This window comes from Fukomys damarensis, unplaced genomic scaffold, assembly GCF_012274545.1.
Source record: "Fukomys damarensis isolate Sample0158 unplaced genomic scaffold, DMR_v1.0_HiC HiC_scaffold_2, whole genome shotgun sequence".
NCBI lineage: Eukaryota > Metazoa > Chordata > Mammalia > Rodentia > Bathyergidae > Fukomys > Fukomys damarensis.
The window spans coordinates 11130722-11152240 of NW_022900914.1; the positions used below are offsets into that span (position 1 = coordinate 11130722).

Below are 21519 nucleotides of genomic sequence, written 5' to 3' on the forward strand. Positions count from 1 at the left end.
CCCCCCCCCCCCCCCGCCCCTATAAATACGGCTTCCCGGGCTCTTTGTGGGACCGCGAGCTCGGCGCAGAGCGGTGCTCGCTGTCTGCCCTCGGGTTCCTCAGGCCGTGGGGCCGTCTCGGGAAGGCGGACCCGCGAACGTCCGGTTCCCTCTCTCCGTGACCGTGTCATCTTCACCCCGGACACAGCGACCGTTTCTAAATCACAAGGGCGTGGGTTAGCCTCCCCTAGGACTTCATGTCTGTATATTTCCCCATCCACTGGTGAGTATCCAGAGCCTGCGGCAGGCGCCGGTCTAGCGGCCCGGGTAGCGGGGCTCCTGTGGGCGGTGCGGGCTCGGGGCGCGAGGCATCTGAAGGCGTGGGCTCCCGGCGCCACCCCTCTGCCCGAGCCCCTGCAGGAGTCAACGTCAAGGTTGCAAAGGTGGGGGTGGGGGGAGGTGGTGCCGAGAGCATCCAGACAAAGGAAGTCAACTCGGAACCTTCACTGAAGTGACGGCCCGAGGGTGTGTGTGTGTGCGGTGGCGGCGGCGGCTGGGCGAGCCGGGGTCCCGCCTGAGCGCTCCTAATGAAACCCTCATTGCGGAGGGCTGCAGGAGCGCGCACCCTGCCCGGCGGTGGGGGCTCCGGCTCTCCCAGGACCCCTCCCCTTTTTCTTTTTGTTTGCATGCAAGTCTCGGCGTCGAGGCCGGCTGCAGGGCCGCGGGAGGGGGGTGAGCTGGTGCCGCGGTATCTTTTGCAGAGCTCCGGGGGATGAGAGGAGGGAACGCTCTCCCCACACGTAGCTACAAGCAGCACGGTGCATCCTCTCGACCCCTTACCCCCAAAACCGACGCGCCTTTGTGGGCGCCAAGGGTGGGAAGGAGCCGCCCTCCTTGTGCGGAGCAGTGGGGAGCCGGGATCCGGCGGGAGACAGAGGTTTGTCCCTAGCCTGGAGGGAGGGATGCGAGAAGAGGCCGCTGTCTGCTGGGGCGTGCGCGCCAAGGTTTCTTCCTTCCTGCGCCGGGTAGAGAAGGAGCGACCCGAGCGCGCCTTCGCCTTCTGTGCGGCGATGTGGAGTGGAGCGCGTTCCCAGACCTCGGAAGGCGCCCAGCCAGGGAAAGCAGGACTTCCAGCCGGGCGGTGCTTCCTAGCTCAGGAACCGGAAAGTTCATGCTTTTCAACTTCCAACTTTTTGGACCCGCGACACAGCTCCGGGTGAGGACAGAACGCCCCTCTGAGGGGCGAAGAGCCCGAGCCCGGAGCGCATTCTCAGTGGTTGTTCCTCTGGTCCCCTTTTTGGGGCTCGGCCACCCCTTTCCAAGATTCCAGAGGGAACTGCCTTGAAGATCGCAGGTCCTGAACCCAGACTTGCCCCCTAGCATACTCTTCCTTAGTCTCCGGTCTTGCTTACCAGCCTGGTTCTGAACTCTCAGAACAAAGCAAAAATCCCCCACCCCCCAACTCAGAGGCTCTTTATGTTTCTTCTCTGAGCGCTTCCATCTCTTTCCCCAGGTGTGTGGCAGCCAGCTGCCTTAAGGCTTTGAAGCCTGTGGAGCCTTTGAACCTCTGCCCTTAAAATTTAGCAAGGTACATGTTAGGGCCCCTTGGGTGTATTAGCCCCTGAGAAGTTAAGATTTAGCAGTATTTAAATGATCAGAATTTCATAGTTGGCAACACTTTTTCCCAGCCGTTAGCCCTTCCCATAACCGTGAGAGGTGCATTGTTAGCATCTTAGTGACAAACAGGGCACCTGTGGCTCAGAGAGGTTAGGTGACTTATTCAAGACCACACAGCTCTCAGGCAGCACAGCCTAGACCAGAATCTACTACTCCTGCTTCCAAATACAATGCCATTTTTACTTTATGCAGTAAGCAAAAAATGAAGAGGCTTCTGGTATTCCTGTTGCCTTAGATATAGTCTCTTTCAAGCCTTACCCCCCCCCCGCCCGCTTTATTTTTCTTTTGTAACCACAAACACAGACACAATGGTAAAAATACTGGGTTTGTGTAGTTGGTTCCTGGGTTTGCTGTGTGTATTTGGCATTATGTACACAGGACCCCAAGTGTGCTGATGGCTTGTGCAAGGATAATGGAACGTTTGTGTCCTGCTTAGAGAGTACAAAGCACTTTCACATGTCAGCCATTGGTGGGCCAGCCTGGCCCCTCTGGAAATTTCCTTTGCAATCAGTGTCCGGGTATCCTTAAGGCTTTAATCCACGGGATGTTTTTCAAGCTGTGAGCTCGCAGCTGCTGCGGCTGGGGCTGGAGAAGGGGTTGGATGGCAGATGTGAAGCTTGCAGAAGAGCTGAACCCTTGGGGCTTTGAGTGTAACATTTTGCCAAAAGGAGCAGCAGACAGACAGACAGACATTTAGGAAAGGCAGCAGGATTTGGACTTTGTCTCCCTGAGGCTGGCCTGTAACTCTTATTATGTAATAATAACGTGCAGTTCCTTTTTGGAAATTCATGGGAGGATTACTTGTATTCTTAGGCCCAGAGGTGAAAGGAGACTTGGCTGAGTTGGTTTTAATATAGACACATGGATTCACTGTCATGTTTTTTTGTTTTTGTTTTTTTGCTACTAGTTCTGGCCTTTAAAAGAAAATGCAGCATTGCCCTGTGTCCAAGGGGCTGTGGTGTACAGGAAACGGGGGAGAGCTGGGTTGCAGGCCATGGGTTTGGTTGAGGGGCTGGAGTGGGAGCTCTGTGATATGGACCTTGAAGGTGCTTCCTTATTAGGGTGGGAGCTTGTGTGGCTGTGAGCTCTGTTTAGAGCACCTCACATCCTGTCTCCAGTCTGTCCCCTGAGCTCACATTAGCAAAGCCACTGAGAAGAATGTGAAAGTGTGTGCATGTGTTGATTTTGCTCTGGGTTTCTTGGCAGCCCTGACTATCTGAGATCAGCCGAGATGACTGAGGTGATGATGAACACCCCATCCATGGAGGAGATTGGCCTCAACCCCCGGAAGGATGGCCTTTCCTATCAGGTGAGTTTGGTATTTGCTCGGGTCAGAGGTGGACTTAGTTTTGCATCTCAATGGCCCCTGTGAGGATGGTGTGACCTGGAGAAAGTTCCCTAGTGCCAGTAAGCCTCAGTTTCTTCATCTATAAAATGGGACCACAGGGTTGTGGTAAAGATTCAGTGGGACAAAAGGATGAATTTAAGGCATTGGTAATGTCTGGGACACACACAGGTCCAGCAGACAGTAGCATTGTTATTAATGGCTTTATGGATGTACCCACTCACAGCAGCATGAGTGGAAGAGATTGAAGCAGTCAGTTCAGACCAGAACTTCCCTTCCCAGCTAGGCTTTGGGCAGCAGGAATGTGGCAGGGAGGGGTAACTCACAGGCAAGGGTGGTCGGGTAGGGAAATACCGGTGTCAGACACTGCTTGCCTGCTTGGGTTGATGACTGAGCAGCCGATACAGAGTTGATGTTGAGACTATTTAGAGTTGAAGAGGAAGCCATCTCAGGGGCGCTGTTGCTGAGATTGATCTTAGAGATCATCCTCTCTGGTGGATACAGAATGCGCAAGGACCACACAAAGGGGCCAAATGGACAGCTTTGCACTCTCATTCCAGTGACCTTTCTGGCTTGCCATGCCCAGCTGGGGAGCATTTTGTTTACCTGCGGGGGCGGGCTCTGAACTGGTGGTTTGGGATTGTAAGGAGAGTTCCTTGGCTGCTAAATGTGAGGGAGGGAGGAGTGTGTTTGTAAGGGAAGACTTTGGGGCTGCCTCAGGGAAGATGCATGGGGCTGGCAGGAAGAGCTACCATGCTGCGGGCCGAGCATGGCACAATCATCACCTTCCCTACTCTTTCCAGGACTGCAAGGTGGGACTTCTCACCCACCGCACAGACCTAGACACTGGCTGAGCCTGAGTCGGGGACTTGTGCCTCTCCAGCCCCAGAGCCGTGTGTCGTGTGTTCCCACCTTAGATTGGTTCTGGCTACAGTCTGAGAGTTACTTGGCTGGCGGTTCCTTAGAGCTGCTCCAGGGGCATTTATTTTATAAAGAAGGAAGCAAACAGAAAGCCAAAGTGGGTGCAGTAGAGTGATCAAAGAGCCAAGATGAAAGCCAAGGTGGAGAACCAGCTTTAGACACACTTGGGAAGTCCAAGGGGGCCCCTTTGTTTTGTGTCAATACAGGTAGGCCCTTCTTGTTGGCTGCAAATAAGTATTCCATTGGCATGCAGTGGGGAGCAGGTAGAGGGAAGAATGCTCTTTTCTGGGCTTGTTTCATGCCCTCCTCCCCTGCAGTGAGTCTGAGACTGACGGTCAGTTGAGGGTCCCCCCACCAGAAATTTCCTGGCCTACCAGCCCCAGTGTTTTGGAGACCAGTTTCCAAGCCTCTGAGTCAGACCGAATCTCTCTGTGGTTGCAGGTGAGATTTTCTTTCAGTTCTGGGTTTTAGATTTCCATCACAGAACCTTTCCATATGCACTCGTCAGTGTGTGTTGGGTGTGCTTTCTACGCTCCTTTTAATCGTGTCCCAGGGTAATGGGCCTGGCATTTGGGGGCGGTTTCCCTAGCCCTTTGAAACCTTAAGGTTACCCCTCTGGATCTGTGGGTTAGTGCAGGTAGGTGATAGAGGAAGGGCTCCAGTGGCAGGACTGGGGGTGGAATAAAGTCACACGAGGGCTCTTAAGGTATCTCAGTGCTGCCTGAGAAAAAGATCCTTAGGTCTTCCATTGTGGTTCTGGACTGAGGGCTCAGATCTCACAGCCCTCAGACATTCTGTTCCTGCCTCCTAGGTGGGCAGGAGCTACTGCCCAGAGCCAAAAGATCTTACTTGGAACCTCATAGCATTCTTGTTACAAGATGATCTCTGAAAGGGCTCTTGAATGCCTGATGAAGAGAAAGGGGAGAGGTTGTGGTGTGTGTATGTGTTGTTTGTTTTTTTTTGTGGTACGAGGAGTCCAACTCAGGGCCTTTACACTGAGCTACATTCCCAGTTCTTTGTTTTTATTTATTTATTTTTCGGTACCAGGGATTCAACTCAGGACCTTGAGCTTGCAAGGTAGGCATGGTGCTGCTGAGCTAAATTTTTATATTTTGTTTTGAGATGGGCTTGCTAAGTTGCCAAGGTGGAACTTGTTAGCCTGGTCAGTCTAGGTGTGGGTGATACAGAAGCCATAGCCAATCTAGGTTTGGATGGCAGCGATGAAATTGCAGTTAAAGTATCTGAAAAGACATGGAAGAAGAAAGTCAGGGTAGGGCTGAGCTTTGAAAGATATCGAGGACTTTGAAGGAGCAATACTATCTCTCAGTTGTGTTGCAACTTCCAAATATCCCTCTGCTGGGTTCTGTTTATGCCAAACGTGAGGCTGTGTGGTGAGTTAGTCTGACAGTTGTCCAGTGATGGATATTTTCAGGGTTCATTCTAAGCTCGTAGTATCCAATTAAAAGCTTTCCCACCAGAGCTCTGAAGATTGGTTGGGCCTGGTACTTGGATCAGGCCATTGTGCATGCTTGGGCTTGGCTCAGAGCTGAGGGTGGGAATTTCAGAACTCTGTTCTTGGCTTTAGTCCTGAGGATAATAATAGTATGTGGCTTTTACTGAGACCTGTTTTTCCAAGGAACTGAGAGAGGGAAGGAGTCATCAATCCCAGCTTGGTAGATGAAATAGAATCTCAGGCTTGCGATTTGACCTTGAGACAAGGTCAACAAATAAATGGCCCATTGGACTTTGTTAGTCATTCACCCACCTTCCACACCAAGAATGAAGCCTTCCTATTTTCTCCGTGTTGAGTGTAACCTCTTTCACTGCCTGTAGCATTTTGTACTTTGGATGTTGGGCTGGGCTTCAGGGATGCAGGTCCTGCCTTACCTTCTCCTTGGCTTGGTCCTCAAGGGCAAGGGAAGCCCATCACCTTTGTACCCTTCAGCCATCACCCGTCTGGCAGAACTTTCCCAGCAGGTGCACAGAGGACGGTGGTTGACTCTCCCAATTGGGAAACTGGCCACTTTCCCTTCTGAAGGGCCTGCTCAGGCCCATGCCTCTCGAGGCTCAGGTGACGCATGTCCTTCTTGTCCCCTGAAAGATTTGGATCAGCTCCATCTATTGTCCTGCAGTCATTAGTGCCAGTCTGCATGAATACATGAAAATCTTCAGAGCCGATACCTTGTTTTGTCTTGACATCCACTTGGAAGTTAGTCAAACAAGTGAAATCCATGCCTGTACATTAGTTAGCAAAATTATGACACCTCACAGGGTGGGTGAGTAAATGCTTACTAGAAAGCCTGAGTATATTTTGGATGGGCCGTGGGCGGCATTCAGCTATCAGGGCTGAGTGAGAGGATGTCTGTGTCCCTGAGGGAGGCAGCTTCCTCATGACACTGTGTCTGGGGGCCTCCGAGTCATCGGTCGGTGGGACAGGAATGTCTAGAAGCACATGGGCAGCTGCCTGGTGGAGCCTGCTCCCTCCTTGGCCCTGGACTCAGAGAATGTAGTGTTTGGCAATGCTTCCCTGGTGGGGTCTCCTTCCACTCTGGGTCTTGGGAGGTTGCCTGTGGGCGCTCACACTGCACATACCCAGGGGGCACTGGGATTCTGGCCTTGCTGCCTCCCTCCCTCTAGCACAGCATGAGGAGGCTTTCAAGACTTATCATCCACACCAAGGTCTAGATGCAGCTATGGATCTGTGGTTTTCATTTAAACTTGTCCCTTCTACAGCGTCTGGACCAAGGTCTGATAGTGCTTTCTCTCCTTCCCTGGGCTATTTAAACCCCTCTCTGTTCCAGCACACATCCCTGACTGGCTGCCTTGTATCCCATCTGCTACATGGTCGCATACTTACTCTTGGTCACATACACCTGCCGCTTGACATCATCTAGCAGGCAGGCAGGCTTCAGGCTCACCTTCCTGGGAAGATGAGGGAGGCTGCCCTGCCAACCAGATGGAGCCGTTTCTTCATGCTCCGTGGTGTTCCTGGGCCCCGCACACTCCTTTTGATCTGAGCTGAGCTTCCTGCATTGCCCCTTCCTCTCCCAGGGTAAAGGGTAAAGGACAAAGGGTAGCAGGAGGAACCAAAAATCAGCTGAGCTTTCTCAAGTCTGCCTGTTATAAACTTTTCACATCCGCAGTGGCTCAGCTGTAGCTCTACCCTAGGGAGAGGACTGAAGGACTAGTGAGGGCTGAGATCTGGCCTCCCCAGGACAGTATCTCCTGTCCCTACCACCTCTAAGGCCCAGCCACAGGCAACCCTTGCTGTGTTTCCTCCTCTGTGTCTCTCTAGTCCCTGGAGTTAGGCAGAGCCTCACAAACCTTCCTCACTCACATCTGTGAAGGGCCCATCTTCACAGAGACCCGAGCCCGGCTTCACTGTGCTGGGCCCTCAGGTACAGCACGCACAGTGGACATGAGGGGTGGGTTCAGCGTCCTTTGATCTTGGGTTAGGCCCTAGGGAGGCTCATGCCCTGCAACCTATCTCGGTCCCCAAGCCCCTGTCACGAGGCCACTCTGGGTGTAATTTGTCAGCTACATGGCTGCTCTCCTTCCCACTCCCCTTGTTTCATTGGCTGCCCAGCTGTGGTACCCCACATGCCCGCCTGAGTTTCAGAGGCCCTGCAGAGTGGCTGCATGCAAGTCCCGTGGTCCCCAGGAAATCATCTTTCATAACGTCCAACTTAAAAAAGCCTCACTGGTCCCTGGAGAGACATAAAGCTAAAATTCCCGAACACTTGGCAGGAGATGGCCAGCCATGGACACATGTTACTGGCCTGGAGACAAGTTTTTTTTCCCCGTCTCGACTCTCTCCACCTCTCTCCTTGCTAAAAATCATAGTAAAGTGATGGACACTGGGCAGCGAGGGCCACCAAGCTGAGAAGCACCGATCCATCTCTCAGAGTGGTTATGGCTGCTTCTGAACCACCGTCCACCTTGTTCAGCCCAAGTCCACTTTGTATGAGGACCCAGCAGCTTCCCTCCTGAGCTGGAGGCCTGGACACAGTCACTTTCAGTGTTGGGATTCAGGCCTGCGGAGAGCTGGAACAGTCCCCACGGGACCCCCTCCCTGTCCCCGCCCCCCTGGGTTACAACAGTGGGTCTGTGCAGGGCCTGGGCAGGACGTGCTTGCTTCACTCGCTGGCCAGAGTGCCACACACTGGATCCTTACAGCCGGCCTCCTCTCAAAGGGCCTGTGTTGGGCTTCACGCCTCCCTCTCCAAGTGATCCTGTGTTCGTCATGCCACAGAGCCGAGGGCTATGTCTTAGACTCTCTCTGTCTCTACAGCGCCGGGCCCAGTGTCCTCCAAAGAGCAGCTTAATGAGTGCTGAATGATTCATTGGGCCCTTCCTCTCGCTCTTCCCTACACCAAGAACCATCCCCGGACCCCGACAACCCGTGGCATAGATTTTTACAGGATCAGCATTTTCTCTGGTCTCTCAGGTTGGAGAGAAAGGAGGATTGTCCCATGGGGGAAAGGGACGAGTTTGGGTGGCAAATCTTGTGACCGAAGCCAAGAGCTATTCCTGGGTGTTTGGTGAATGTCCTGAGATGATCTTTCAGGCCTGAGTCCTGAAATAATCCCAGGCGGATGTGAAGACAGGACCTCATTCACACAGGGCCGAGGCTCCCTGGGGCTTCCTTCCTTTGCAGACTGGTCTCTGCAGCACCCGCTGCTCTGTGCCTGCCTCTCCCCTCCCTGCCTACCCTTCCCACCTTGGGAGGGATTTGCTATCAGTAAGTCGTCGCATCCTGTGTCTGCTGCTTCGCTCTGACTCGCTGAAGGCCCTTGTTTGCACAAATCCATCTTGCAAATGAAAATTAAGCTTTTCCAAAGTGTCTCCAAACTGCTGTCAAGCTGGCACTGGGACCTGGAAAGGGGGTTAGAGAGCTCCTCCAGCCCCTCCTGCTGGTCTCAGTGGCCTTGCCCTGTGATAGCTCCTTTTAGGTAAACCAAGAGCTCCCAGGCATTTAGCCAAAGCTATGCTGACTGCTCGCTTCTCAGCAAGGAATTTTGTTGGAAGCAATGGGAAGGTGAGCTCTGGATCTCCAATGTGAAGTAGAATGGACCCAAGGAAAGAGGACGTCACGAACTGCATTCCAGAGCTGGTTGGTATCTGGTCTGACTTTCTTCTAGGCTGACTTTGAAGAGTGGTTTCGGACAGAATTTTAGGCATACCTTGAATTCATCACCTGCCTTTATTTTGGGAGCTTACAGCCCTTGTCTGATGTGAGAGGACAGAGGTGGTATGCCAGGCGACTCTCCTACACGTGCCCGCGAGGGACACATAGTCAGACACACACGCACTCGCGCAACTTGGGGGAGGGTGTTACCACAGCAGTGGTTGCTTCAGGTGAGAGTGCTGTAGTTATAGGATGTTATTTTCCTTTTCTTTCCCTCTGTGTTGGTCATTTCCTATTGTCATTCATAAAGTATGTATTTTATTATTTTTATGCTTTTCATATTTTCCTGCCAATTGTGAAACTCTTATTTTCTTCTTTAGGCTTTTTGTTTTCCAGTTTCCATAATCTCGCCATGCACAAAGTACAGCTGTTAGCGCATTAGCATCTTTTGCCTTCTCTTCTGGTGCACATACACCTTTATGTTGCCCAGCTCACACACTGCTGTGCCTTGCAGGTTTACATAACAGGATCTGTCACCCGCGTCACGTAATTACGACTTAAAAACAATTCAAAGCTGTCATTTTTAATAACTGGATAATATGGTATTATAAAACTAGAAGATAATTTAATCCAACCATTCTCTGATTCCTAAAAAATTTAGGTTCTTTTTTCTTTTATAAACATCGAGGTAATTTGTATGTAACTATATATAAATATTTGTGCATATTTCATACTGTTTCCTTAGAAAATTATTAGGAGTACAGTTTCTGAGTCAGAAGGCAAAATTGCAACTGTGTGTCCGTGTTTTCATCATAAAGGTAATGTTTATTTTTTATAGAAATTTAGGAAAACACAGAACAGTACAGCGAGGGAAAAAGCCCATATTCCTATCACTGAAACATTTTGGCTTGTTTACTTGCAACATTTTTCTATGCACTTAGATTTAAAAAATGAAGTCGATATAATCCTGCATATGCTGTAGTGAATCATTGTTTCATTTAATATAATATTGTGACTATGTTCTCATCTGGTTTTCTTTGTAAAATAGTATTTCATTTTGTTATGAACCACTTCCTATTGCTGAATTTTTAGGTTGTTGCCTATTTTGTCCTTACAAAGAACACTGTTCTGAACATCTTTTTACATAAATCTCTGCTCAGGTCTGATTTGTTTCCTTGGAATAAGTTCCTGGAAATAGCCTCACTGATTCAAAGAGATTCAACTTCATTAATCCTCTTGATTATGTATTCTCTTAGAAAACAGAAAACATTAATAAGAGCTTATAAAAATTCAAGCTTCCAGCATTGAAATATCTAGCAAATAATGTCTCAGGGATATAACATTTGTAGAGGTGGGTTAATGAAGGAGCTTTTCAGATAGAGTCAGAAACATCTTTGGTTATTTTAGCATGTTTAGGAGACACTTGCACATCTTCCTGTAGTTTGTTACTTATTTCAGGCATTATTGTCATAAGTGATAGTGTTTAAGCAAAATTTACCTAGCCTTGCAAAATAGCTAGTGATTATATTCTTGGCCATAGGAGGTATACTGATGCACTCTCTGGATTGCAAATGTATATGGGTCAGCAATTGCTCTGCTTGTCTTTTATTTATGACACTAGCGTGCCATGTGACCTCTAAGAGACTAATGAAATTGCTTTGGCCTGGAGACTCATGAAATTTGGCTAGATGCGCATTTAGTTCCCCTGGACCATCCTGGTGTCCCTGGGGTTGCAGGTCTGGCTCATGGAATGTTCGTGATGGGGAAATATTGCTTCCCTGGAATTAAGGATGTGCTGGGCTCTTCCAAGTAGCTCTAAACACAATGGACATCTTGCACCCAGCACCCAAGGGCCTTCAATTCAACAAGTCTCCAAAGCTCCAGGTGCTTTACAGCATGTGAACACCCCAGGCCAGTGTTTGAATACTGGTGGTTTACAGGCAACTTTTAAAATGTTTGTGATTTTTATGGTTACTACCTATGACACCTAATATCAGTTTTCTATTTATGTAGTGATAGAGCTTGTTTTTTTAAACAACTATGTTTCAGACAACCGAGTACAGAAAAACACATAACCCATCTGTGGATGTAACAGGAATGGTGGAGGTGATAGCAGACAGCAGATGCAGGCTCCTGTGACTGTGAACTTGCATGGCGTGGTTCTCCTAGGGGACGTCACTGTTGTTACCATGATGAAATTTGGTATCATTTATCCCTCTGGATAGAAGCATTCATAAAGACAGTTAACATTAAATTAGGATTTCTGTATTTCTTTGGTCATCTGCCCCTTTGGGCATGAGATCCTATCTGGTTGTTTTTCTTGGCACTTTAGGATTAGAGATTTTCATGCCAGATGACTTCTTAATAATGCTCTGTGTATCCACTACTTTACATCTTAACAAAGTGTTAAAACAGGAAGACAGCTGCCCCAGGGGTTCACAGAAACATTCCAGGGGACATGACAGCAGGGAGGGTTTTCAGGAAATCCAGGTCCACATCCTCAACTTCCTGCTGTGGCTTTTCTCGCATTGCATTTCCTAAGGATAGGCCTTACTGGTTCCCGACGAGGTTGTTCTTTTTCCTATTTATAAGGGGAAGACCTGCTACTACCCTCTTGATTCTTTCAAGGTTCTTCTGTGGGGTGGGGTGGGAACTTGAGGGGCATCAAATAAAAGAACCATTTAAAATGCTACTGTCCAAGAAGTCCCATGAGTTCCACCCCTCCTTCATGGTAAGAAACCAATCCAACAAAAATGTACTTTTCTGTTTAATAATTATTTATGATCCACTCGTTGATTAGATACTCATAATTAGAATAAGCCAACCCAGAATTTCTTTTTATTAATACAACTTTAAGGTCACCATATACTTTTTGAAACAATGTCAGTTTAATTAATATATCTTTTTGTTGAAGTGAAATATAAAAAGGTAATGACTAAAAACTTGCAAGCATAAAAACATACTGCATTAATAAAATTCCTATGGAGGGGCAGCTTTGAGACTGGCTGGGTCCTCACCCCTACAGGATGACCCTGGAGCAGTGGGGCGTTGTGTCCCCCAGGTTCTTTGGACGTGCCTGGGACACAGAGCTCAGAACTTCTCAGCTTTGAGGGATGATGGTCTGAAGATCTGCTTAACTGGTTTCTGATCTTGGCTTTGCTGCCATCTGTGCCATCTCTGGTGACTCGTGTCACCTCTTTGGTTTTCGCACTTGTAAGTGAGAATTAATCTGTATTGTTTTGGTTATAAAATTGAGTAAAAAGGTGAAAACCTCAATCCTCCTCCTAGATCTTCACATGGGATTGAAAAAAATCTGCTCTCTCCTCCTCATGTCAGCCTTTTACGTATTTAATGTTCTCCTCAACTCTTCCTATTTTTCAGTGTATGTTGTCTCTCAATCTTGACTTGTGAGGTCATCTTCCAAAGGGTGCTGATTTTCTCCAGGCCAATTGTTTTCCAATTTAGGGTCTCAGTTCCTTTTATACTTTTAAAAGTTATTCATTACCCCCAAAAGAGCTTTTTAAATCTGGATTATGTCTCGATATTTATTGTTGTGGAAATTAAAACAGAATGTTTTCAATTTTTAACTTAACTCATTTGGAATAGTAATAAAACCATTACACGTTAATATAAATAACCATTTGTTCCTAAAATAAGTTTTCCAAAACAGAAAAAGTTTCATGAGAAGAGAGGCATTGTTTTACATTTTTGCAAACTTATTTCATGTCTGGTTTATTGGAAGATGGGCTTCCCATGAATCAAACCATTGCATATGTGTTGGTTAGTTGAAGTAAATGCTGAAAGTCTGGCCTATACAGATAGTTAGACAAAAAAAATTTCACAGTCTTTCGGTACTGGGGATCAAACTCAGGTCCTTGTGCTTGCGAGGCAGGTGGCAGAACCACTGAGCTAAATCCCAGCCCAGCCTTTCAGATTTTATATACTTCACCACAAGTAGTCTGTTAGTTTCTGACGTCTTATGTGTTATCGGAAACCTTACCAGCCCACCTTTTTGTACTTCTACTTTAAAATTAATGTGCTTATCTTGCACACTGGTTCTGTAGTACAGTGCGCCCAGCCTTTGGAGAATGTAGATTCACTGAGTTGTGCAGATCTTGCAAATGTTGACATATTTCATTATGCAATATTAAAAAATCACATTTGTTAATAGCTCCAACGGGTCTCATCAGAAAGCTTTCAAGCATTAGGAAGCTGTTAAGTTCATGGTGGCTGATACAGATTTTCCACAATTATGCTTTTCACTTGAAAGCTCTATTTTTATCATGGGTGACAAATATTATCAATCATTTTCCTTGAAGTGACAGGCTCACTATGTTCATTTTTGAGAAAATAGCTACCGATACCCAAGTTGAAATAAATGTAGTTTGGTAGTCAGTCTGGCTAGTTCAGCTAGCAACTGAATCATGTAAATGTTTTTCTTCAAGATGACCATTTTGCCTTGGTAAGCAGCAGAAATGTAAACCAGTATCTGTTTATTTATTTATTTATTATTGGTTTTTTGAGACAGGGTCTCACTATGTAGTTGAGACTGACCTGGAGCTCACTATGTAGCCCAGGCTGGTCTCGAACTCACAGTGATCCTCCTGCCTCAGCCTCCCTAGTGCTGGGGTCACAGTAAGCCAGTATTTAATACAAATTAATTTTTACTGCTTCATCAAGGACGTTGACACTTGTAATTGTGAATGCAAAGTAGGGGAGCATACAGTGATGACAGGTACAGAGTGCACCCATCATATTGATTCTTGTGAAGGTGCTTGCCACTTTTCCCTGCAAAATGGTGCCAGTTTTGCATCATTAGGACAAGTGTGACATCTTGGTATTATGCCAAAATTCTTTTAACTCCATGAAAGAGCTTTGAGAACGGCCTCTTTAGGCTGAATAGGTCAGTTGAGAGTGTAGTGGGACCATTAGCCAGAAACATGGGTGCACTTCTGGGAGTGCAGCCCTGTTTGCTTTAGTTATTAGCATCAGTGCTGCCATTGTGGTCACCAAAGTTCCAGGCATCTTTTACAGGAGCTACCGTCAAGCAACTTTTGTTTGCGGGCAGAACATGTTTATTTTTTTAATTTAAAGAAAGAAGGGTGATTAGCTGATGACCTTACTTTGTGGGCAAGAGGAGGTGGCTGGGTAACTGCTGCCCAAGTGGTAGTGACTCAAAGCCAGCACAGGCCAGGGGGCGGAGCTGGAAGAAAGTCCTTAGAGTCTTGAAAGAATTGTTTACATTCAGGGGTGGGCTTGGGAGCCCCGTGGTTAGGAAGAGAACTCCAGGCATGAATGGGAAGGCTGTGGGACCAGCTAAAGAGTTGAGATTTTTGTCTCCAAAGTGAATAATGAAGGGATGGTTGAAATGGCAGTTGTGAAAGTCTAGGCTTTCTAAGAAAGGGGATGGGGGAGAGACCATGGGACATTTGGGTGATACCAGTGGAGGAAAATGGAGAGAGGGATCCATAAGAGTGCAGGCCTGTCTTCTTTCAAGAGGGCAGTGATGCTACAGTCAGTAGATGGAGGTATTTGAAATCATCTGCAGATAGCTGCAGACTTTCCTCACTAATCTAAAGAACTCAAAATTCTCGAACATGCCAAAGCTTCATCAGTTCTCTGGGCTCAGCGTTATCAGTAGCAATTAGTGCTAATTAATTGGCATTTGGACCTCCTGACTTGCAGGATGGGTGTGTGTTTGAGAGATGTTTATGAAAGATGGTGTTTATCCCAAGGATTTCCTTTTCTTTCAAGTTTCAAGGCTAGAGGCTGAAGTATCTTTGATCCAGAGGAAGGAGGCCCAGCAGTTGTTGTAAAGCCCAGATCTCTGCTCAAGGGCCCTGTAGGATTAAAGTCCCCAGGGAAGGGTGGGATAGGGCAAGGTGAAGATTCCGTGGCCCTAGTCCAGGGATGAGTTGTGCGGGGTGAGACAGACAGCAAGCTGCAGAGTGTTGGAGCCCCTCAGTAGCTCTTCTTTTCCATTGTGCAATTCTTTCTGTTCCTGCAGGCCATGTGCCACTTTGAAAAGTCAGTGAGGTGTAAGTAATACTAAAAATATAATGGTAGTACATAGCAGGAGAAGAGTATTTCCAAGGCCCCATTTCTTGCCTTCGAATATTGCTAGGAGGCCAAGTGTAGGGAATATTGTTCATTGGAATTAGCTGCTGCTCATTCATTCCACCCTTGGCAGAGCAGGATGCTAGGAGAGATCTGCCCATTGTTATAAACCAGCCCCTCCTAGGAAGGAATAAACATACAAGGCCAATCCATTGTTGTTTTCCAGGAAAAGTGAGAAACGCAGACTTTGAGAAACTGGGTGACCCAGGTGCAGGCTCCTGGAGGGGACCGAGGGAGGAGGTTTGTAGTGAGAAGGCCTCTGGCTGCATTCTTCTACCCAGAGACCAGGGTTTGGACCAGGCAGTGATCTCGGTTCTAGCTGGCCTAATCCATGCCCTGGGAAGCAGAAGGAACCAGCGAGGTCCTAGCTGTTTCTCCAAAGAATCTGGCCCGGGGTTTGTGGACGCAAGCACAGTGCGGTTCTTTTGCTCTTGTCCCAAGATAGAGCTGTCAGCTTTCTAGGTCCTTGGGGGCCCCAGGTTTCCCTACTAAGACCCAGCATTAGGAATTGAGGGTTTACAGAACACATTCACACAGACCCATACTTGATTCTGTCCAAAGCCCTGTAAGATCCGCATTGGCCTTGATCTGAAGTTATGAAGGTGGTGAGGAGGAAAATGGGCTGGCTCCTTACCCCTGGTGTCAGCCCTGTGTAACCACTGCAGTGATACTGCAAAGCAGGAAAGACGACTTCTCATCTTGCCCAGGAGGCAACCGACGCTCTGAGAGGTTGACCCTGATTTGCCCAAACTCACAGATAATAAAAGATGTGGGCAAGGTAAAAGCCAGATCGCATGACTCCTGGTCGTCCTGTGGGAATGGTTATTTTCCATTGCAGGTTTGGGGTTCTTTGTTCCTCTCTGCAACTGGAGAGGGGAGAAGTTTGCTGTGTGGTTTTGTATCCTGGTCCTCAGGGAGTGAGTCTGGCTGTTTTTTTCAGGCTGTCTGCCCTCTTTCCCCACCTACTGCCCTGCCCACCCCCAGCACTCCCCTCCTCTGCCCCTTCTCGGTGAGGAGCAGATCATCCTCGCTGCCAGCGTCTCAGCTTGCAGAGCTGGTAATTAGCCTTTTGTGTCCAGTTAGCCACCTTTCATCTCCTCCACCTGCTGGTGTCTGCTTTCCCTATTAGCATCCCTCAGCTCTTCGCCGAGCCTTCTGCCAGCTTCGTGACCAGCTCCGCTTGCTTGTCAGAGATGATGGCTGAGGGACACGCACACAAGGGAGGGCGGTTCTGGCCAGGATCGCTCACATTTTCCACACGGGGTGCCAGGCACCTCTTTCCTCTCCCCACCCAGAGGCAGCCAGGTCTAGGTCACCTGGCTGAGAGGCAGACAGCTGATAGCTAGAACTCTAAATTTGGGGCCTTTGGAGCCCTGGTGTTGCCTTTCAGTTCCTCTCTGTGCACGAAATGAGAACTGGTTCCCATTGGCAACTTTCATGCTCAGGCAGAAAAGCCTGTCCATCAGTTCCTCTCCAGAAGCTCATGCCGGCCCGCAGTCCCTGCTCTGAGACCACGTGCATTGCTGAGCCATCCAGACGTCCTGTCCCAGACAGTTCTGCTTTTGCCCTCCTTGTACCTAATCACCTGTGCAGTATGGCAGTCGCAGGTATCCATGTACATTTTTATTAAATTTACATTTATGCCTACTCGGTGACATGCAAGTTTATGTTTAGAATTTTAACATGTGGCCGCACTTCGAGGGTTCAGTAGCCACATGGGACTAATGATTGGTGTGTTCGATAGCCCAGAGGACATTTTTGTGACCGTAGAACACTCTGTGGTACAGTGCTGATCTCCAATGGCCAAAAATTCTGGTGCACCGGCATCTAAACTCCACCTCACAGACAGCCTCTTCCTCTCGGAGCACCCTGAAGTCCCCTTGACCTTGCAAAGGAATCTGTGTGAGTCCCCACAGTGTTGGGAGCTCCCGGGATTGCCGGCCACCTGGTTGAGGCTGCCTCTGAGAGGTTGAATGCCTGCTGTTCCTACATGGGGCTTGCAGGACAGGGATGTTCTTGGGGTGCGTGATCGACAAGACTTCGTTCTATTTGCAAAAGTGGGGAACTTGTGCTGTTACTTACATCCAAGCCGTCAGCCTGGGAAGCTCCGAGTGACAGGTAGATATGCAGAGAGCAGTACTGGCAAAAGGAGAGATCAGGCTGGGGAAACTGCGGCCACAGATGGATTCTTCTCGACCTGCTCGGCTGGGGTGGGGATGGAAAATGTTTCTTGAGCCTCCCCATGTTTCCTTCTGACCCTCATGGAGAAGAGTGTTTGTTGAAGATGGGTGGGAGAAGGACATTTTTTTTTCTTTTCTGGGGTCCAGAGAGAAGGGACACTTTGAGCTTTCAGGTTTAACCAGGAGCGGTTTCTTTTTGGAAAAGGAGTGGTTCTGTATTCTCTACCAGTTTCTGCAGGCAAACTGCATGCCAGGCTGGCCTGCGGCCTTACTACCTGTCATGTGCTTGGCAAGTATAGCTTGGTTCTTTTTTCCACTGCCTTCCCCACCCTGTCGGATTGCAGTTGCAACCTCTCATTTTTCTTCTGCCTAGATGATTAAAAAGCATGACTTAGTGGAAAAATGTTGACCTCCTTGGGGTCAGCCTCTTAAGCAGCTGTTGGAGATAAGATTGTGCTGGCAACACTCTGTAAGGTTTTCTGTCTGCTTGCAAGGAAACCACGAGGCTGTTTGGTCCTGCGTGCATTTTGTTAATTTTTTTGAAGAGATCTACAATTTTCAGAGGCATAAATTGGTATAATCTGATAACAAAATAACACCTCTGATGGCAGGGTTAGAATAATTATTATAGTGATTTTTTTAAACAGTACGATTAATAAGCCCCCCCCCCAATAGTGTAAAAAATAGCTTTGTGCTCTAAGCAATTCAGGGAGCAAAGTTCTGTGACAACTAAGCAATCTTAACAGTTCAATGCTCAGACTTCCCCCAAGGACTTCGAAGACAACTGTAGAACTCTTGGTGTGAAAGGTATTGTTTGGAGTTATTTTAATTACTGTGTTAGTGTTATTGTTTCTTGCTTGGAGATTGGATACTCACTGGAGTCCTGCTGAACCTGCTCCAAAGAAGACATTATGATTTGAATTTTACTTATGATCTCAAAGCACCTTATCCTCTATTTGCTAACCACTTGTACTCATCAGGAGGAGAAAATGGGGTGGGGGAAGTTAGAGGACTCTGCAGGGGGCCTACAATTGATGTCAAGGACACAGTAAGGAGCTTGGTTCTGTGGCCTGATCCAGTGTTCTCAAAAGAAGGCTTCATTGAACTCCGACAGATGTTTGGATCCAGAGCAGCCCTTCTAGGAAAGTAGCCTTGCACAAGGGACATACCTGCTATAGGCTTCAGTTTCTCATTTATGAAACAGGGACCCAACCACTACATGCCACATGAAGTTATTCTGAAGACTGAGATTCGCTTGGCACAGATCTCACATGTTTTTGTCCACGTTACTGTAACCTTTCTCTACCTTATTTAAAGACACCTAGTCCCAGCCTGTAATGAAATTAGGGGCTTTCCTTTCTTACAGTCCTCCTGCCTCTCCTGGAAAGGCCTTACCTTTTGACTCTTTCAATCTTCTTTGCGTGATCGTAATTAAAATCAGGTTTTCACTTCTCCCAACTATGTCACAGGGAGGCCCAGGCCTCAGGGCTATGCATGGCTAGGTGACCATCTTTTTTCTTTCTTTCTTTCTTTCTTTCTTTCTTTCTTTCTTTCTTTCTTTCTTTCTTTCTTTCTTTCTTTCTCTCTCTCTCTCTCTCTCTCTCTCTTTCTTTCTTTCTTTCTTTCTTTCTTTCTTTCTTTCTTTCTTTCTTCCCTTCCTTCCTTCCCTCCTTCCTTCCTTCCATCTTTCTCTCCTTCCTTCCTTCCTAGGGATTGAACTTGGGACCTTGCACTTTGGAGGCAGGCAGTGGAACCACTGAGCTAAATCCCTAGCCTGTGACCATCTTTTCTTGATAGCTCATGGCTCTGTCTCAGGTCCTGAAGGTTTAGGCTGAGCATCTAGCTCAGAAGCTCATCCTGGTGCCTGCCTCCAGCAGCTGACTGGGCCCTGGAGACCCACAATCCTGCTCACCCTTCCTGATCAGTTTCCCATCTGTGAATCAAAGATATGGACCCCATGGCATCCCATCTCAGTTCTCAAAAGGCATAAGCACTGAAAAACAGCAGATCAAGGTTGGAATCCTGATCCAGAGTCTAGGACCATGATGGTAAACCTTTTAGAGCTTTCAGTGGTTAGAAACCACCTTCAAGTCATATTTCACCACCACTGGTCTAGGGTCTTAGGGCTTCTGAGTGGCAGTGAAGGCCTGTAAACTAATGTCTTTCCCACTCACTGGGGCTCCCCTGGCTCACTCTCCGAGCTTGAGCTAGGAAGGCACCTGTGTCCTCACTCTCTAGCAAGAGTGCCTCAGCTCCACAGAAGTGAGGAATGACCCAAATGGCTTCCTTGACTGACTCTCTGCTTGCCACCTTGCAGTCTCTGTGAATGGTGCAGCCAAGGGCAGAGTTTCAGTCTGGCCATGCAGCAGGAGAAAGCCCAGAATTGTGGTCAGTTTCCCTGGACCCCTTTTGACAGGCCCAGGCCTGACCCCTCCTCTGATTTGTTTTCCTTTTGCTACTATTATGATACTTTTTTATGAGCCTTGTTAAGTCTTTAATGATGCCTGGTTGTGCAGCTGGCTTAAGGCTTAATCCCCAGCAATAGGCCTTTATTGGATAAATGGTTGATAATCAGTGGTCTGCAGGGACTGAGGAGGCAGCTTGAAGCCCCACATGGCCTGTGACACGGTCAGAGTGTGACTTGGGGTTGGGGTACAGTAAGACATGTGTCTTAGGACTTCGCAGAAGTTGGGAGGGCCTGAGCATTTCTTCTACCTCTGGGAAGAGGACACCTGTCTCAAGCTGCGGGAGCGGGCGCTTCTGGGGATCTTTTCTGGTGTGTGTCTCCAATCACTCCACATGTCCTCTTGCTGTGAACACGCTTTCTGACCTTGAATGAGTCCCATGAACCTTCTGGTCTTGGCTTTCTTGTCTGTCACTTGGAGGGGTGGGAGGAGATGGCCTCCAGGGTGCCAAAGTGTCTGAGAGTTGGTGAGCCCCAGCTTCCCAGACCAAGGCTCTTCTCTCTGGTCCTTGGGTGTGTCACCAGGAGCTGTGAATGGCAAGGGACCAGCAGCCTAGTGGATTAAGTTCTTAAGTGCCCTCAATCCGGATTTGGCTTTGACTTGATAGCTGCAACAGGATCAAGACCCCATCAAGACAGGGTGGAATTGGGGCATGGGCAAGGGAGTTAAACAGACCTGGGTTTAAGATTCTTTTATTTTCAGGTTGTATGGTCTCGAACAACTTACTCACCCAAGCCCAGGATTCTTAAAGATAGCACTAAAAGTACCTGTTTTTGCCTTGTTGGTTTGAAATGACATATGTAAAGGACCTGATTCTACTAGGTGCCAGTAACTATTCTGGCAGGAACTTTATGTTTTGGTACCTGTTGTACGCTTTGGACTGCAGGTATAAAGTGCTTGCTGCAAAAAGATGGCTTGCTGCGACAGCATGCTTCTTTTCTTTGGTTAATAAAACAAAGTGTACACACAGAGTTACACCAACCTTTTGGAGTCAGTGCGCTTGTCCCCAAACTTTCAGCAGAGTCTGGCTGAGGGACAGGTTTCTTCCAGATCTTACACCCCTGGCTCCTGCCGCACGTCCCCCCAGTGTCCCGCAGACATTGCTCAGTCCCTGGCAGGTGTCCAGGCTCCATGTGCCACGTGTGCGTGAAAGGAAGGAACGGAGTTCTCTGCAAATATGTGTGTGACCAGGTGGCTGCTCTGCTTTTATTTCAGATCTTCCCTGACCCATCAGACTTCGACCGCTGCTGCAAGCTGAAGGATCGCCTGCCCTCCATAGTCGTGGAGCCCACAGAGGGGGAGGTGGAAAGTGGGGAGCTCCGGTGGCCTCCCGAGGAGTTCTTGGTCCAGGAGGATGAACAAGACAACTGCGAAGAGACGGCGAAAGAAAACAAGGAGCAGTAGAGGGTCTGTGGGCTTTCCAAGGTCATGCCAGCCAGCATCTGGACCTGAACTGTGTTTTCCCATCGCGATGGAAGAAGAGAGCGAGCCCCGATCATTCTGAAAATGTCAAATGAGGCTTCCGTTGCACCTGCTAATCACCCGAGTTGGTTTTCTTTTCTTTTCTTGTCTCTTTTTGAAATTCGTTGAGCAGTGGAGCCCTCTGACAACTTGCAAAACCTTCAGAGAAAGGAAGCTGCTGAGAGCCAGGGTGGAGGTGTGGGAAGGGTGCTGCTTCTGAGATCGGTATCTGGGCTCCAGCAGCCA

At 48.3% G+C, this 21519-nt stretch overlaps 1 protein-coding gene across 1 annotated transcript; it reads left to right on the top strand.

Moving 5' to 3' along the window:
• The first annotated feature begins 42 nt into the window (after positions 1–42).
• On the top strand, positions 43–21513 carry Lbh (LBH regulator of WNT signaling pathway). Its single transcript, XM_010604675.1, has 3 exons — positions 43–262; positions 2863–2965; positions 21028–21513. Exons 1-3 carry the CDS (start codon positions 237–239, stop codon positions 21214–21216), a joined length of 318 nt encoding a protein of 105 aa, XP_010602977.1. The 5' UTR covers positions 43–236; the 3' UTR covers positions 21217–21513.
• The last annotated feature ends 6 nt before the right edge of the window (positions 21514–21519 follow it).

Excerpts from the sequence above, each read along its gene's own strand:
- Lbh (XM_010604675.1), top strand. The coding sequence starts at position 237 with ATGTCTGTATATTTCCCCATCCACTG. Across the intron at positions 263-2,862 it reads GTATATTTCCCCATCCACTG|CCCTGACTATCTGAGATCAG; the intron begins GTGAGTATCCAG and ends GTTTCTTGGCAG. Across the intron at positions 2,966-21,027 it reads AGGATGGCCTTTCCTATCAG|ATCTTCCCTGACCCATCAGA; the intron begins GTGAGTTTGGTA and ends CTTTTATTTCAG.